The 16,105-nt window shown below is 46.0% G+C and overlaps 1 protein-coding gene across 1 annotated transcript in view; it reads right to left on the reverse strand.

Annotated features, from left to right (window-relative positions):
- The window catches only part of KRI1 (KRI1 homolog), a 50,112-nt gene continuing 34,007 nt past the window's right edge, over nucleotides 1–16,105 (reverse strand). Inside the window, exons 14-19 of the mRNA XM_081949859.1 lie at nucleotides 5,830–5,930; nucleotides 3,223–3,364; nucleotides 2,488–2,618; nucleotides 2,304–2,368; nucleotides 1,205–1,300; nucleotides 1–735 (exon numbers count right to left, since the gene is read on the reverse strand). Of these exons, the coding sequence (XP_081805985.1) occupies nucleotides 354–735; nucleotides 1,205–1,300; nucleotides 2,304–2,368; nucleotides 2,488–2,618; nucleotides 3,223–3,364; nucleotides 5,830–5,930 (917 nt within the window). The 3' untranslated portion in view covers nucleotides 1–353. The remainder of the gene's footprint in view (nucleotides 736–1,204; nucleotides 1,301–2,303; nucleotides 2,369–2,487; nucleotides 2,619–3,222; nucleotides 3,365–5,829; nucleotides 5,931–16,105) is intronic.

The raw sequence follows: 16,105 nt of genomic DNA on the forward strand, positions 1-16,105 counted from the left end.
TTTTCATTTCACAATCTCCCAAATATTTTTTTTAATATTAAGTCACAGTTATCAATAAGGTAATTTGCAAGCAGTGGCCCTCCTAGTATACAAGTGGAAGTGATCAAAAGGAAGAATACAGGATTAGCTACTGCATAGGATTCTTGACTCAAAGTTGATACAAAATATAAAGGCAACAAATGCATTAAAATATCAATTTCCCAAAAATAAAAGCGGTAGATTTTAAAGCCAACCTAGAAGCCACTATTAACGAGCGGTAGATTCCACACCAAGAAAAGGAGGCTGAACTCTGAAATCAAAGTAGATGACACTGCTTGGTCCCTTGATGGGCCAAATATGATGGCACCTCCCCCCTATTGCTTCTTCCGCCTCTTCTCACGAAGCAGCTGGCGATAGCGCAAGCCCTTGGGATTGAGACCGTAGGCTTGGAGCCTCTGGCAACTGAACTCTGAGCCTTTCATTCGTATCTTAGTGCCCAATACCAATCCCTTTCTGCCTCTCTTTTTTGATCTTTGAATTCTGGGGGGCACAGAACAAGAGCCATTTGAGGCAGGAGCGTCAAATTCTTTCCCTGTAACAGAATCTGTTGTGGTCTTGGCAAACAAATGTCCTTCCTCCTTACAGCTGGCACTAACCAGCTGTATTTCTTTTGAAGGGTGCCCAAAACACTTGGTCTCCCTGCTCTTTTTTTTCTTCTTGGGCTGAAATTGCTTTCCATCTTTTTCTTTTTCCATTCTGCAAAAAGATCATATGGCAAAATCAGATCCTGAGGATCCCATAAGTACATAGAACAACAAATCTAGTCTCAAGGCAGCAGAACAAGTAAAACATTATCTCAACATCAAAGACCCTCAGCTCAACATCAAAATTAAAGTTCTAAAGAAAGGAAAGAAAAAAAGTTTCTTTCCCCTCAGGGTCAAAATTTTCAGACACATTAAGTGAAAGCAAATGGCAACTATACAAAGTGGATAATGATTTAAAAGAGAAAGGCTCCCATGGTGGCTGGAAAAGGGCTAGAAAGCATGGTGGCAATTTCATTTTGTTTTAACGTAGGAATATCCCTCCCTGGGTAAATGTAATTGCTTTCATTTTATTCAATATTACTTTCTAAATCTGAACTTTCTGAATTACTGTAGTTAATATTATAGGAAAAGAACTACTTTTTAGGCTGGACTTGCTATAGCCTAGGCCTCAGAAGACATACCCTGTTTGAAGAGATTTGAGAATGTGTTTCTTCTTCCAAGCATCTTGACTTTTCTTCTCATAGACTGCCTTCTCCTGCAACTCTTCTTTTTCTGATCTGTTCAGAAAACATGCAAATCCATCTTCTCCTGAACCATCCCAGCACCATTTAGTATTTGGTGTAGGATGGGAGAGGAAAATGGCATGAAATAAGGGGCTTTCTCTTTTAAGTTGAAATGAATAACTGATTTATATTTTGCCTTTATCTTATGGAAGGAAAATACTGGAATGCGTATTTTCACGCTTAATAAAAATCAGCTCTTATCATTACAAGATTTCATTTTTTTAAACCCCATTAAACACCCATGCTATATTCCATGCTATTGGATAGCAATAGGATGTTACCAGGTGTTCAAGACAAGAGAGAGTTCTAAAAATATTTCTTTGTCCAATTTTGGTTCTACCATGTCTTATTCTGTGATCTTGCTTCTTCGCCCCACCGAATACTTGCTGATTACTAAGCTTCTCTGCCCATTAACTACAAGTAGTTAATTAACTATTTAAACTAGTAGCTAATTAAAGAAATAGTAATACTATAAAGTAGTAATATTTATTATAATATAATAAATATACTTATATGATATAATAAATATAACATTACAATGCAAAATATCGCAATAATCTAATATATAATTCAATAGTAATATAAAAATAATAAAAATAGTAAAAAAGTAATATTAAGTAGTTAACTAAGGAGAAATTTCCTAATAGTGAGAACAATTAACCAGTGGAACAGCTTGCCTTCAGAATTTGTAGGTGCTCCATCACTGGATGCTTTTAAGAAGAGACTAGACAGCCACTTGTCTGAAATGGTATAAGGTTTCCTGCTTGAGAAGGGGGTTGGACTAGATGACATCCAAAGTTACTTCCAACTCTATTGTTTTATTCTGTTCTAGTCCTTTTGGGTGGGGGTGGGGGGAGCCAAGAAACGCTGGAGGTTAAGTTGCAACTTTCACCCTGTCCAACTGGGCTCAAAGCCCAGGTCTTGATCTCCATGCCAGATTCCGGACTCCAGCCATGTTATAAATAGTACCTTTCCACTTTATGTTGCTGCCCCTCACCTATACATGCAGGTCTTCCGTAGAGAACACCAGCGATTCAATTCTTTATCATCAGCAGCCAAAATCTAAAAACAGAAAGACCATTGTGTTTTTTATGTTTTTCGTAGTACAGAATGCAACCATTCTGATTCTTTCCTACACTATGAAGAAAATAGTCTTATTTTCTACTATAGGAAAGGCTTACCTCGTCAGTTGACAGTCCGTAGTTGCAGGGAACAACTGTGCGGTACTTGAAACGACAAGGAAGGTCCCCTATCAGGTCCTCATATTCCAAGTGGTAGAACTCATCCAAATATTGTTCAAATGTCTTTGTTTCTGCAAAATTCAAGAGAATTAATGGAAGTCAGGAGATGTTACTCTTTCAGATTCTGCCCATCATTCTTCTCTAGTCCCATCTTCTTTAGATCATTTGCAATACATACCCCCAAACCTCCATAATTCTAATATTTGGATGAATCTACTTCTCCCCCCCCCTTCTGCTTTTTGTATTACCTAGCTTAGTGAATATTTCTAGGTAATTCAAACACCTTTATATTTCTATGGCACTTTGCTTGGTTGTAATAAAGACACCGATCTGTGATAGACACTTAACTAATAGCAATAGCATTTAGACATATATACCACTTCACAGTGCTTTACAGCCCTTTCTAAGTGGTTTACAGAGTCAGCATATTGCCCCCAATAATCATTTTACCAACCTCATTTATCAACCTGGAAGGTAGAGTCAACCTTGAGCCGGTAAGATTCGAACAGCCAAACTGCTGGCAATCGTCAGTCAGCAGAAGTAGCCTGCAATACTGCATGCACCACCACAGCTCATACTAATAAATCAATCTTTTAAAAATGTATAATTTTAAATCAATTTTCACAAGCCTTGCCAATGACTCACTCACAGAAAGTTTCCTACCCAAATTCTTACCAGTATCAAATGGTTCTTTTCCCTGCGAGATGGCTTCTGCAAAAGGTGACTTGCTCTTCTTCTTTCCTAGAAGAGGAATCTCCAGCTGCTTTTTCTTTTTGGAATGGGTTGGTTGCTGGGAGGGGTCATAATTTGCATCCATCTGTAGACGAGTGTAGAGGACAGCAGGGATGAAAAACATGGATTCAGTCTCAAAGCCATAAATGCCAAGTTGGAAGCAGAGCCCCCTTTCCCCAGCATTCACATAAGGCAAGACACCAACTCACTTCTCAGACACAAGTAACTGCTGTCCATATTTATCCATCTACCCACCTCCAGCATTTTCCCCAACATCAAATTGACCCCTTGACTTTTTACCATAGAGAACCTAGACTGCTATTCTTTGCATTGAACAATGTGTCAGGTCCTCCTCTGGGACACTGTCATTCTGATGGAGGAGAGGGGAGTAGGCTATCAGGGTTGCATACTCTGCATGTTTTTGCTTTTGCTGTAACTGCATGAGATTTAGGGAGGGGGACTATCTCGAACACATGTCAGACTTTCTCCCAGCCAGTTCTAATCTGTTACCAAGATCATTGCGTCCTGGGGATGAACTGCTATGAACCCATCCACCCCCACCAGCCCACAGATTGTGCCATTGAAATCATGCTGGGGACAAGCTACCAAAACCGAAACTACAATCACCCTTAGAGAATTGGAGGAACTTATTAAAAACCTAATTCGTGGACTTATCCAACTGGTGACCACTGGCAGCCCCAGTCCCATTGTTTCCAATTTAAAGCGCTTCCCTTTGGATTACAAGGAGTCCCTATAGTCTTCATGCAACTCATTAATGAGGTACCGCATGAACATCTTTATAAAGGGGTGCTGATGTATTTAGATGACTTTTTAATCTGTACCGAGACTAAAGCAGAATACGTGAAAGCAGAAACTTCAGGCCACTAAACTATGTGTATGCCAAACTTTTCAAGTGTGAATTCCATCAGGACAAAATAATTACCTGGGCTATCGAATCTCCCATGAGGGGATCAAAATGGATCCCCAAAAGGTCAGAGCAGTGTTAGAATGGGCTCCGCCTTGTACTAGGAAGCAGTTACAAAGCTTCCTAGGATTCGCAAACTTTTACAGGCAATTCATCCTTTTGTTTGCTCAAATAGCCCTTCCCATCACAAATTTGCTAAAAACGAAAAGAGGAGACAAACCCAAACCCAGCCATCCTTTAAAATGGTTGATGGAATGTCAAGGTGCAGTTGGAAAACTTAAGCGGCTTTTCACCACTGAGATGGTGCTGAAACACACAGACCCTGACCACCACTTCATTATACAAGTTGACGCCAGCGATGTTGTGATGGGGGCAGTGTTAATGCAAGAAAGTGAGAACAGACAGTTACAACTGTGTGCTTACACTTCAAAGAAACTATCTGAAACCAAGCAACACTAGGCCGTATGGGAGAAGGATGCTTATGCCGTGAGATGGTCACTCCTCTCCTAGTGGCCCTTCTTAGAAGGGAGTAAAATCCCTTTCCAGATATGGATTGATTACAAAAACCTGGAAGCACTGCAGCACTGTAGGTTCTCTCCTAAGCAAGCACGTTGGGTGCAACACTTCCAGTGGTTTGATTTCACCTTGTCCTACCTCCCGGGGGTGGGGGTGGGTGTTTCCTGGCCATTGTGGATGCCACAATACCATTGCTCCAAAGCAGAAATAATCAAACCAATGCTCCCATCTCAACTGGCAGCCCAAGTAACCACCAGATCGCAGCAGAGAGAAAAGATTCTAGTTAGCAGCGATGTGGCTTCTGCCCTAAAAAAGGCACTAACAGATGATGAATGGTTTTGCAACCAAAATAATATCTGCTCCATCCACGATGGACTGGCTTGGGGGGGAGCAAAACAGTATGTGAAAGCTCTTAATTATGCAGGCATGCCATGAGTCAAAAGTGGCACAACATTTCGGATTTGTAAACACTTTACATTTAATAAAAAGATCATTCTGGTGGCCCTCCCTCAAAAAAGACACACAGGAACAAGTACTGCACAAAAAGACTTTAGCAGGAAAGTCTGTAGACTCTGTAAAAGACTAAGGAAAAAAATCAAGCCAAACCATAGATTCAATCACCTCTGATTCCTTATTTAATTATACTCCTCAGTTTTTGTTGAGTATTTTTAATCCTTTGAACTGTACATGGTTATACTGCCTGTAGTTGGGACCGCGGTGACTGACGTGGTAAGATGCTGGGTCTGCGCACCACTGAAGCTGGCGGCTCGGTGGCTCGATTCCTGTGAGCGAATAAATCGCATAGGGAAAAGAAAGGAGCCTCCCCCAATCGGGATTCAGGCGTCCTGCGAGTAAAGATACCGGCCAAAAAAATCCCTTTCACAGAGGCAGTAAGCCCTCTGTGATCCCTGGCTAACACGTGCCATACGCTAAATAAATAAATAAAACTGCCTGTAGACTGGCTGTCCTTAGATTTAATGTTTGTCTCCAAATCTGGGGCATTACCTGCTGGCCCTAAGCAGCTCTGGTTGTACTGCAAAGGGGCCAGAAGACAACAGTTTCCCTTTCTTATGCCACATACAGCTAGAATCATTAAGAAGCCAACATACCACAAAGTCAGGGTCCTCACAGTGTGGTTGGTGATCTTCCTCCTGCTGCCACCGCCACATTCCTTCGTCCCTTCCAATCCACTTGTCCCAATTCAATTCACCTGAATTTGGAGTAAAAAAAGGGGGGAAGAGAAAGTGTTTTAAAGCAATGATTCTATAGCTTTTATTGCTTCTTGAACTTTATTTAGCCCATGAGGACACACTTGAAACACTATAGAGTTCATTGGGCTTCCCTCTTCCTGTACTCAATGCATACTTGCAGGCTGGCGTAGAATCTGGATAAAAAATACTACATTTTAAATGTTATTTAATATAACTCCATTCCCTTGTTTAAATTTTTCAGTTCTAAATCTATTCTAGATATGTTGTGCATAATAAATAATGCACCAATTACTCCTCCTTAAAAAAGGTTCCAAATGGCTCTTATTCTTCTATGTCCCTCCCCAAACAGCCAATCAATTTGTTAAGTAAGTTTATAGTGTAGCATATTTGTAACCACAGGCCACAATTGGGTAGATAAAACTGTAATATACCGTATTTTTTGAAGTGTAAGACACACCTTTTTTCCTCTAAAAAGAGGCTGAAAATCTGGGTGCATCTAATACAGCATTTTTTTGCCTCCCGAGGCCCGCCCCCTTCATCAAAATGGCCGTGCATAGCCTTATGGAAGCTTTCAGAAAGCTCCTGGGGCCTTGGGAGGGCAGAAATAAGCAAAAACGGGGCGTTTTTTGCTACCCCACCCCCCAGCAGCACTCTATAAGCCTCCATAAGGCTATTTTTTGCTCATCCCCCCCCCACTCCCTCCAGGAGCACTCTGCAAGCTCCCCCAAGGCTATTCATGCTTTTTTTTAAAAATGGGCCCATTTTCACGAAAAATTGGCCATTTTGGGCAGATTTGCAAAGTGCAAAAACTTTTTTTTCCCTTTCAGAAAGCTGTTTAGTTAGAGTGTTGAGAATTACATTGGTCAAGTGCTGTGTCTCTCTCCCTGCCTACCTACTGTATTTCTCTTTCTCCAATGTTGGTGGAGACAGCAGCCATGTGTGGGTTAACTTAACCAGTAACCAATGGACTGAGTCTACCAAGATGATGTATTAGCCTCTGGGGAGTGTCCTCCCGCTTTTTTAGACTCAGTCGATTGGGACTGGCTGTGCTGACTGCTTTCTCTGCTTCAAAAAATTAAGAAAAAAATTGGCTATTTCAAATTAAATTACCTAAATTCGCTTCCCCTGCTAATAATTGACTTCCACAAGGCAGAGGATCTCATTGCGGACTTCCAGCTCCCTCCTGGAGCTCTGGGCTTCGCAGCCCTTCATGGCTGAGGGAAAGAAGAACCACAAGGCGCCTCGTTTTTCCCTCAGCGCTTATCGGGTGGCGGCGCTGCCGGGCACTGGCCGTTGGAGGCTACCGCCCATCAGGCAGCCCTTCCAGCCTTCCAGCTTCGGGACCGGCTTTCTGGCCATTGCTGCTGCTGCTATCACCGCCATCACTACCGCTGCCACCATCGCTGTTGTCCCCGTCCTCGCTGCCACGCTCACTGCCACTTCAGCATTGGGGACCCAGCCAAGGCTTCCAGCAGCGTCCTCTGTCTCCGCAGCTTCTCCTGCGGCTCTCTCGGCCACGCTGCTTTCTGGCCCAAAGGCTTTCTGCCTCAGTGGCTATTGTGTATTGGCGGGAAACCTCCGGCAGCCATTTTAAGGATCACAGTGAGTACTGGCCATGTCTGCCACACCAGATCAAGGTCCACAGGCTCCTTCGGACAACCAGGCCTCAATTCCCGAGGCTGATCCTCCCCCCACCAGGGCTTCCAAATGCAGGGGCACCAATTGGGTCTCTTCTGCTCCACCACCAACTAAGACACCCCAGCCCGACCGCAGGCTTGCTTCGGGTATCCCGACAGAGGAAGGGGGGGGGAGCTCAACAGCCCTCCCCCCAGGAAGGCCAGGGAGAAGACTAAACATGTGGAACCCCATCCCTTCCAGGCTCAGAGGTGGGTTGAGGTTAGCCCTCATCCAGACCTTTCTTCAGACTGAGGAGGAACTCTCTCTTGCAGCCTCCATCATTCAACCTGAGGAAGCCAGGGGTGCAGATGCCCAGGTTTACAGTGGGGAGGAATCAGACGGGAATAGAAGTCTCACTCCTGAAGACGAGGTCTTCTCCCATCTTTCTGGTGCTACACCCTTCAGCCCCCCGCCCTATAAACATTTCAGATTCCATTGAATGTGGCATTGTTGCAGGACTAAAGCACAGATCTTCATCTTCTTCTCATTCCACTCCTCGCAGGTCTTCCTCTTCCAGTTCCAGGCATAGGGAAGGTGACATTCCGGCCTCCGCTTCTCACGAGCTTCCAGGCATCTCCAGTCAACCTTCCGTTTTTGGAGAAGAGAAGCGTCCGGCCAGAGATTTGGACCTATCTGAAGATGAAGGTCTCCCTCCTGACCCCCCTTCTTTTGTTGATCTATTTAAACCAGCTGTTTTTCGTTCTCTTCTATTCAAGGCAAGAAAGATTGCGGGCATCCCAGCCCCGAAGACTCGCCAGGCGGCGGAAGCAGACAAGACAGACCACGGATCCTCTTCACTCAACCCCGGGTAGAGAAGGAAGTGATTCCCTCCCCCAGATTATTCATCGACGTGGTCCAGAACCAGTGGATGTCTCCAGGTACAGGTCCCCTCCCCTCCGCATTGGACAAGCGGCTGTACAACATGGGTCCCGACCTCGCCAAAGCTCTCAAGGTACCCTCTATTGATTTACCTGTGTTGTCCTCTCCTATTGTGGCCTTAGCTGCTCCTGAGGAGGCGCTTCGCTTGGAGGATAAAAGGATCGAACAGCCTCTTGTCAAGGCCCATCAAGCCGCGGCGTGGGCTGTTCGAGCTGCAACCTCCTCCTTATTCTTTAGCCACTCTGCCCTTCTGTGGTTCAGGCAGCTTCAGGAAAAGATTCCTCCTAGAGATTCCAGGGCTCGCAGACATTAACAAACTAAAGGCGGCCCTGGAGTACACAGCAGACGCCTCCTTGGACGCGGCCCGCTTTGCATCCAAATCTATTGCCTCCTCTATCTCTTCCCACAGACTCATTTGGCTCAGGCAATGGCAAACAGAGGCCCAGGCTAAGTGGAGGCTCGCTTCTACAGTCTACTCCTCCAACCTTCTCTTTGGTCCCCCACTGGAGTCCCTCTTAGTAGAATCTAAAGATAAGAGGAAGGTTCTCCAAGCGGCCACTAAGAAACAGGAAGGTTGAGGCCACTCCGTCTACCATAGGCAGCACTTTCTCCAACTCCCGTCCGCAATGTCAGGCTCCTCCCAGGCAGGGTCCCTCATTCTCCAACCGCTCAAACAGAAGTAACCAAAGGTTCTCCCCCCGGAAGTCCTTCAGGGACTCTTCCAATAAGTCATTCAAGAGGCAGAAGTTTGGGCCTACCTGACTGGGAGCTATATTATCAGGCAACTAGTCTGATATGGATCAAGGAATGAATAATGTTAAGAAATGTTAGGCTTTTGAACCTAGAGGGTCACGATTTGTTGTTGGGATGGCATGCATTTTTATGGTATAAGGAAACTAAAGAACAAGGTTATTTTAGAAGGCACTATATAAGAGGCTTTGTTATTAAACTGGGAGAAGGTTAAGAAGTTACATTACTTAAAAATTCCAGTCTGGATATCAACCATTGAAGCTTTTTCGTATTCAATAATATATAAAAAGGAACAAACAGTTAGATATGCTGAATTGTTAAATACAGAGGGTGAACTCAAATCTATACAAGAATTGAAGCAGGAAGATATTGAAGTTAATAGGTATTCATATGTGCAAATACATTCTACATATAATGAAGATAGAAAAAAGGAGGGTTTTTATGATAAAATGACTGAACTAGATAAAATCTTAACAGGTAACGATGAAAAAGTAATTTAAAAACTCTATGCCTACCTATTAGAGGTGAAATTACAGGAAGAACAAGTCAAAGAAACTATGTTAGCTTGGGGAAAAAACTTTGGGCATGGAATTGATTTAGAAAAATGGCAAAAACCGTGGACTCAAAACTATACAATGACAATGTCAACTGCATATAAAGAAAATTTGTATAAGATGTTTTACAGGTGGCACTTATCCCCAGCGAGAATAGCAAGAATGTCTAAGAATAAATCCGAAAAATGCTGGAAATGTCATCAGACGCTGGGCACATATTACCACATGTGATGGACTTGTACTGAAGCTAAAAGATACTGGACAAAAATCCACAGGTGGCTGGAGAAAATGATACATAAACACATAGACTTAAAACCAGAACTCTTCTTATTGGGAATAATACCAGAAACATACAACAAGGACTTGAAATATCTGATTATAAATGTTTTAACAGCTGCTAGAATTGTATTTGCCAAAAACTGGAAAAATGAGAAATTACCAACACAGGAGGAAATTATTCGGAAAATAATGGAATGTGCTGAAATGAGTAAGCTTACATTTGAAATTAGAGAACTAGAGGATGAGCAATTTTATAGAGTATGGGATTTGTTTTACCAATGGTTAGATAAAAAAACCTGGAAATGAAATTGTTTTCTTATGCAATAATAGAAAGTTATATTTACTGTTATGAAAGTTTTTTTTTTATTTTTTATTATGCAATTGAGTACTTATCTACATGATATATGAAGAACAATAATGAACCTAATGTATAAGAGTGGGATGATTTGAACCTCTAGGTATAACTGTTGGTAGTGATCATTCTATACTATAAATATTTTTGCTATACTAAATGGACTAATGATGATGTAATGAACAATGGATACATATATGAATTGAAATACCTAATGACTATATGGATTAATAATTAACTATGGAAAATTATATTTGGAGTTGTGGATGATTGATGACATTATGGTTAATTGAAAGTATAAATGTGCAATATGAATTAATGGGAATCTTTTGTTTTAATCTTTGTTTTTACTCTCTAGATAGGCGATATTATAATTCTATAAAGACTTATTGTTACTTAATAGATAATTATGGATTCAAGGAAATAAGGGCTGTCACAAATGAAAGCATATTAATGGTAATCTGAACACATAATGCTCAATGAAATATTTAGTTATGTTTAATGGATAACCACTGACTTTATTTTTAATTGTAAAAACTGTTGCACAAAAACTTGTAACCAAACGACATGCTTGATGAAATTGAGAAAAGTTGTTTTTTCTCCTTGCTTTTGTTCTGTATGTGTTGTCTTGTGTTTTAAAAATAGAGGCAGAAGTGACTGCCCAGAGCCCCTCCCAATAGGGGGACGCCTGGCGGCCTTTGCGGATCGTTGTGACGACATCACTAACAACACATGGGTCAGGTCCACCATCAGATTCGGCCTAGCTCTGGACTTGCGGTCCAGCCCTCCGAACCACTTGTCCCATACCCAATCTCCAGGGATCCTCACAAGAGGCTTCTGGTGAAGCAAGCCATTCATCACCTGCTCCACATTCGGGCCATTCAACCTGTGCCCCCAGGCCAGGTAGGACGAGGGTTCTACTCTCGTCTCTTTATCGTGCTAAAGTCTTCGGGGGGCTGAGGGCGATTCTCGACCTCAAATTTCTCAATCGTTATATAAGGTACAGGAGATTCAAGATGCACTCTCTTCGGACAATTCTGGAGAGTGTGTGCAGGAATGATCTCCTTGCCTCGGTGACGTCACAGAGGCTTATCTCCACGTCGCCATTCTCAAACGCCACAGGCAGTTCCTGAGATTCGTTTACACCGGCAACCACTTTCAGTATCGGGCCCTCCCCTTTGGGCTGTCCTCAGCACCAAGGGTATTCACCAAGCTACTGTCAGTGGTTGCAGCTCACCTTCGAGCCTATCCCATACGGATATTGTGCTACCTGGACGACATCCTTTAACTGTCCAGGTCGACAATCAGGCTCTTCAGGATCTTCACACCTCCCTTGGAGTACTGCAGGATCTGGGATTCTCCCTAAACCATCAAAAGAGCCATCTGGTCCCCACCTTATGATTGGTCCATCTGGGAGCCCTGATAGATTCAGTTCAGGGGAAGGTCTCCCTGTCCCTAGAACGGCAAGCGAGCCTCAGGGAGCTAGCCAAGGAGGTACAGAGGAAACATCTGGTTCCACTGATTCTTTTATCCCAGCTACTTGGAAAGATGGTCTCATGCTTCTCCATCATTCCGTGGGCACGGCTTCAAAGCCGATGCCTTCAGTGGTTCCTATTGCCGTACCAGAAGACCAACAGCAGTGAAGCTCTTTTTGTCTCATTTCTTCCCAATAATAAAGGGCTTAAGGCCTCTTTGTCCTTAATAGGGTGCTGGATCAGATCTGCCATCTCAAAAGCTTACCTGGCTCATCAACTCACTCCTCATCCAACATCACTGCTCATTCGACGCGGAGTGCAGCAATCTCAGCGGCATGGACCACACAAGCCTCGGTGGAAGAAATCTGCAGGACAGTTACCTGGACAACACCTACTCCTTTTATCCGCCATTACAAGGTGGATAGATATGCTTCTGCAAATGCAGCGTTTGGCAGGCGGGTGCTACAACAAGTGCTCACTTCTCCAGACTCATAGGCCACTCACACTCCCTCCCGGGGACACTCCGAGCTTTGGTACGTCCCACGCACGGCTGCTGTCTCCACCAATATTGGAGAATGGGGGGTTGGTTCTTACCTGATATGCCCCTTCTCTAGGTAGGTGGAGACAGCAGCCATCCCCACCCTTTCTGATGCAGGCCTATGTCTGGACCGTTTGGTGCGAAAGATTATGGAGCAGGGATCGACAGAAAGCAATCTAATGCAGCACAGCAGTCTACTTATTCTCCTTCGTCAAGAAAGCGGGAGGACATTCCCCAGAGGCTATGACATCACCTTGGTAGACTCAATCCATTGGTTACTGGCTAAGTTAATCCATGCATGGCTGCTGTCTCCACCTGCCTAGAGAAGGGGCACATCAGGTAAGAACCACGCCCCATTCTCTCCCTCTCTATCCCTCTATCTACCTATCTACTTTTTTAAAAAAATTGCCTCTTCAAAACTTGGGTGCGTCTTATACTCCAGTGCATCTATACTCTGAAAAACGACCGTTGACTTACCTGAACAGTCCTTCTATGTGTGCTGCAAGGGGAATCCAAGCATGGGTTAACTTTGTCCTTTAGCCTAGAGACTGAGTTATGTAAATGTTGACCATGCCTCCTTTGACTGGATGGATCAGTTTTGTACGAAGGCTCAGCTGGACCAAGAGATGCCCAGAAGACTTGTGAAGGTAGGCAAGACAGACGCCTTGTGTTCCATGTGAGTGAGTCGACGGAGACAGTGTCAATGCCCGGACCAGCCGAAGCCGAGGGCGGGGTTGGATTCCCCTCGCAGCGCACATAGAAGGACCGTTCAGGTAAGTCAACGGTCGTTCTCCTGTGCGCTGCTTGGGGAATCCAAGCATGGGACATGCCAAAGCAATAGTTCTCAAGGGCGGGACGCCGGCTGGTCGAGGGCTGTGGATGGCCCGCCATTCCCCCGAGCTTTTGGGGACCAGGAAGAGGATCGAGTAGAACCCTTACCCTACCTGGTCCTTGGGAACCTGTTCTGTGGCGTTTACAGAAAGCAGGTGGTCGATTTCCGAGTTCATCAGGTGCCTCTTTACCTGGCACCGTGGCACGGGGCACCTAATGAAGCGCCTTGGTGGAAGCCCAAGGAATTCCAGTGTGAGGCCCAGCCTCACAGTCTGGAGAGCCCATGCGTCCGAGGAGGTTTCCGCCCATTGGTTGGCGAATAGTGCCAGGCGCCCGCCAATGGGATCTCCCTCGTGTGAGTCATCGGAACCGACGAAAGGAACGGTTGCTGTTCCCGCGAAATGGCCGCCGTGCCTGTTTTTGTTGGCCCTGCTGGCGGCCCCTGTCCCTGCTAGCCGGGCGGTCCTGACTCCTATCCTGTGTCTGGAAGAACGGTCTGGAATAAGGAGGGACATATGGGCCAGACGAATACCCAGGGTCCCCGGCCCGAAAGTGCTGCCTCCTGTGGTATGGCTGCTGCCTCCGATCCCCACGCCTAGTGGTGGAAGAAAGCACCTTGAGCTTGTCCCTATTTTCAATTAAAATGGGGTCCAAGGCAGCTCCGAATAGAAACCCTCCCGTGAAAGGAGTGGAAGCCAAGCGCCACTTGGAACGAAGATCAGCTTGCCAGTGGCGAAGCCAGAGGAGCCTGCGGGATGCCACATTGGAGACGACTGCGCGTGATGCGAACTTGGCCATGTTAAGAGTAGCATCTGAAGAAAACTCCAGTGCAGCCACCAGCTTGTTCACATCCTGGTGAAGGCGCAGGTCCTCGGGGGGAAGCCTGGCCTGCATTTGCTGCAGCCAGACCAGGGATGTCCTATTGATGAAAGAGGCTGCTGTAGCAGCCTGCAACGCCCAGGCAGCCACCTGGTACTTTTTACGGATAACCAGTTCGGTCCTCGGCTTTAAGACCCTCTGAGATCTCAGAAGGGATCAAGGCCGGAGAAGCCAAGGCCGCTACTGGGGGATCCACAGTGGGAAACTGGAGAAGTTTGTCAAATTCGGGTGTGGAACCGTACAGCTTCCTGTCCCCATTGCTGGGAAGAGGAACAGCCGTTGGCTGGGTCCTCTGCTTCTGGACCACATCCAAAAATAGTTTGGGAACAGGTATGGCCTCCTGCTCCTGCACCTGTTCTGCAAAGAACCGGTCAGTGGAATCAAGACCTACAGCTATACTAGCCGGCGTGGCCGCCCCCCCCCCCCCTATTTTAGTAGTCACCTTGGCCTTATATAATAAAAGACTTAAATAAGGTAGGCCGAAATAAGCCAGAGAAGGCCAGAGCCTCTTGGCCCGGACCATCACCATCAGATAATTGCAGGACTGCTGCATCCTCCTGCTCACCAAGGATTGAGCCCTCGCTGTATGCAGAGGGCAGTGGTGAAGGAGGGTCAGCCTGATCAGTAGAGAGGTCCCTGGTGATGGCAGCAGGGGCATGGCGATGGGTCCTGGCTGCAATTCTGCTTCCACCCCTTGGGAAATAGCAGCAGATATCATACTATGAATCTCAGGGGGCAGAGTCATTTCTGGCCCATCCCCTCCCCTGAGGCCTGCAGCCCTTGGTGTAAACGTGGCTGCAGGCTCCGAACCTGGAGAAGCCTGACCCCTAATTGGATCACCCGCAGAACGGTCCGAGGCAGGCCCGGGCCCTAAAGCTAGCTCCATTGAACCCCTACCCTGAGAGGTGGGGAGATCAGGAGACCAACCCTGGACCCCCACTGGAGGAGTCAGGGGAGCAGGAGAGTGGCGTTCGGCCACCAGGTGAGGAGGAGAACCAGGGGTATAGTCAGCAGTTGAGGCTGGAGGCCTGGTCTGCTCCTTGCGCTTAGTAGCTCTGTCTGGGGCTGCTGAGGCTGCGCGTGCCCTATGCCTAGAGGACCTGGTAGAGGGTCTACTGGCCCTGGTGCTAGGCCCCGGGGTGTCAGATAGAGGTGGGAGGGAACCAGGAGTCCCTTCGCTGCCCCCAGAAAGAGAAGTATCAGCCATGGTATTAAACATGAGAGAAAAGGCTCAATCTCACTTGAAAGGTGTGGAAACGCAGCAGAAAACAAGCCAGATACAGTGCTAATCGCTGGCGGCGAACCGACCTCTGTAGCAAAAATTCACCGAGTGAAATGGCGTTTGGGCGCGCAAAGCAAGCTCTGCCCTCTTCCCCAGTTAATTCTGGCGCGAAAAACTAACTGCCCAAAATGGCCGGCGTGAACAGCGTTCTTGGCACGAAATTCAAACTGAAACAAAATGGCCACCGCCTCATGTCTACCCGGGAAGGGAGAGGCCGTCGCAGCTGAAATGCTTGGCTTGGCTTACCTCCCTGCAGGCAACGCACTGCAGAACGACAGTAAAGTAAGTAAACGAGGACGCAAGCAGCGGCTGCTCCGGCACGCGTGCGCGCGCCGATACAAGAGCAGCGCACCGACTCTCACCGCGGCTGCCTTCAGAAGGGAGGGCGGCGGACCGACCCTCAGCTGATCGCAGGCGTCCTGGCGCCTTCAGATGACTCACCCGGCGATTCTGCGGCCACTGGAGATGCAGGAATCGAGTTACAGCCTCGGGCAGCAATTTATCCAAATAACGAGGCGCCCGTTCTCATGGCTGCTGGAGCCGCAGGGAACATAACACACAAACTCCCATTCACAACAAGGACTCTCTGTAATATAATCCAGTCGAGGTAGAAATCCAAAGCAAATGAGTTATTTTTGTCCATTATCCTAGAGGAGAAAGGATTTATGTGTCTCTTTA

The sequence above is a fragment of the Natrix helvetica genome, assembly GCF_964273705.1.
Source record: "Natrix helvetica genome assembly, chromosome: 1".
In the NCBI taxonomy this organism is placed as follows: Eukaryota; Metazoa; Chordata; class Lepidosauria; order Squamata; family Natricidae; genus Natrix; species Natrix helvetica.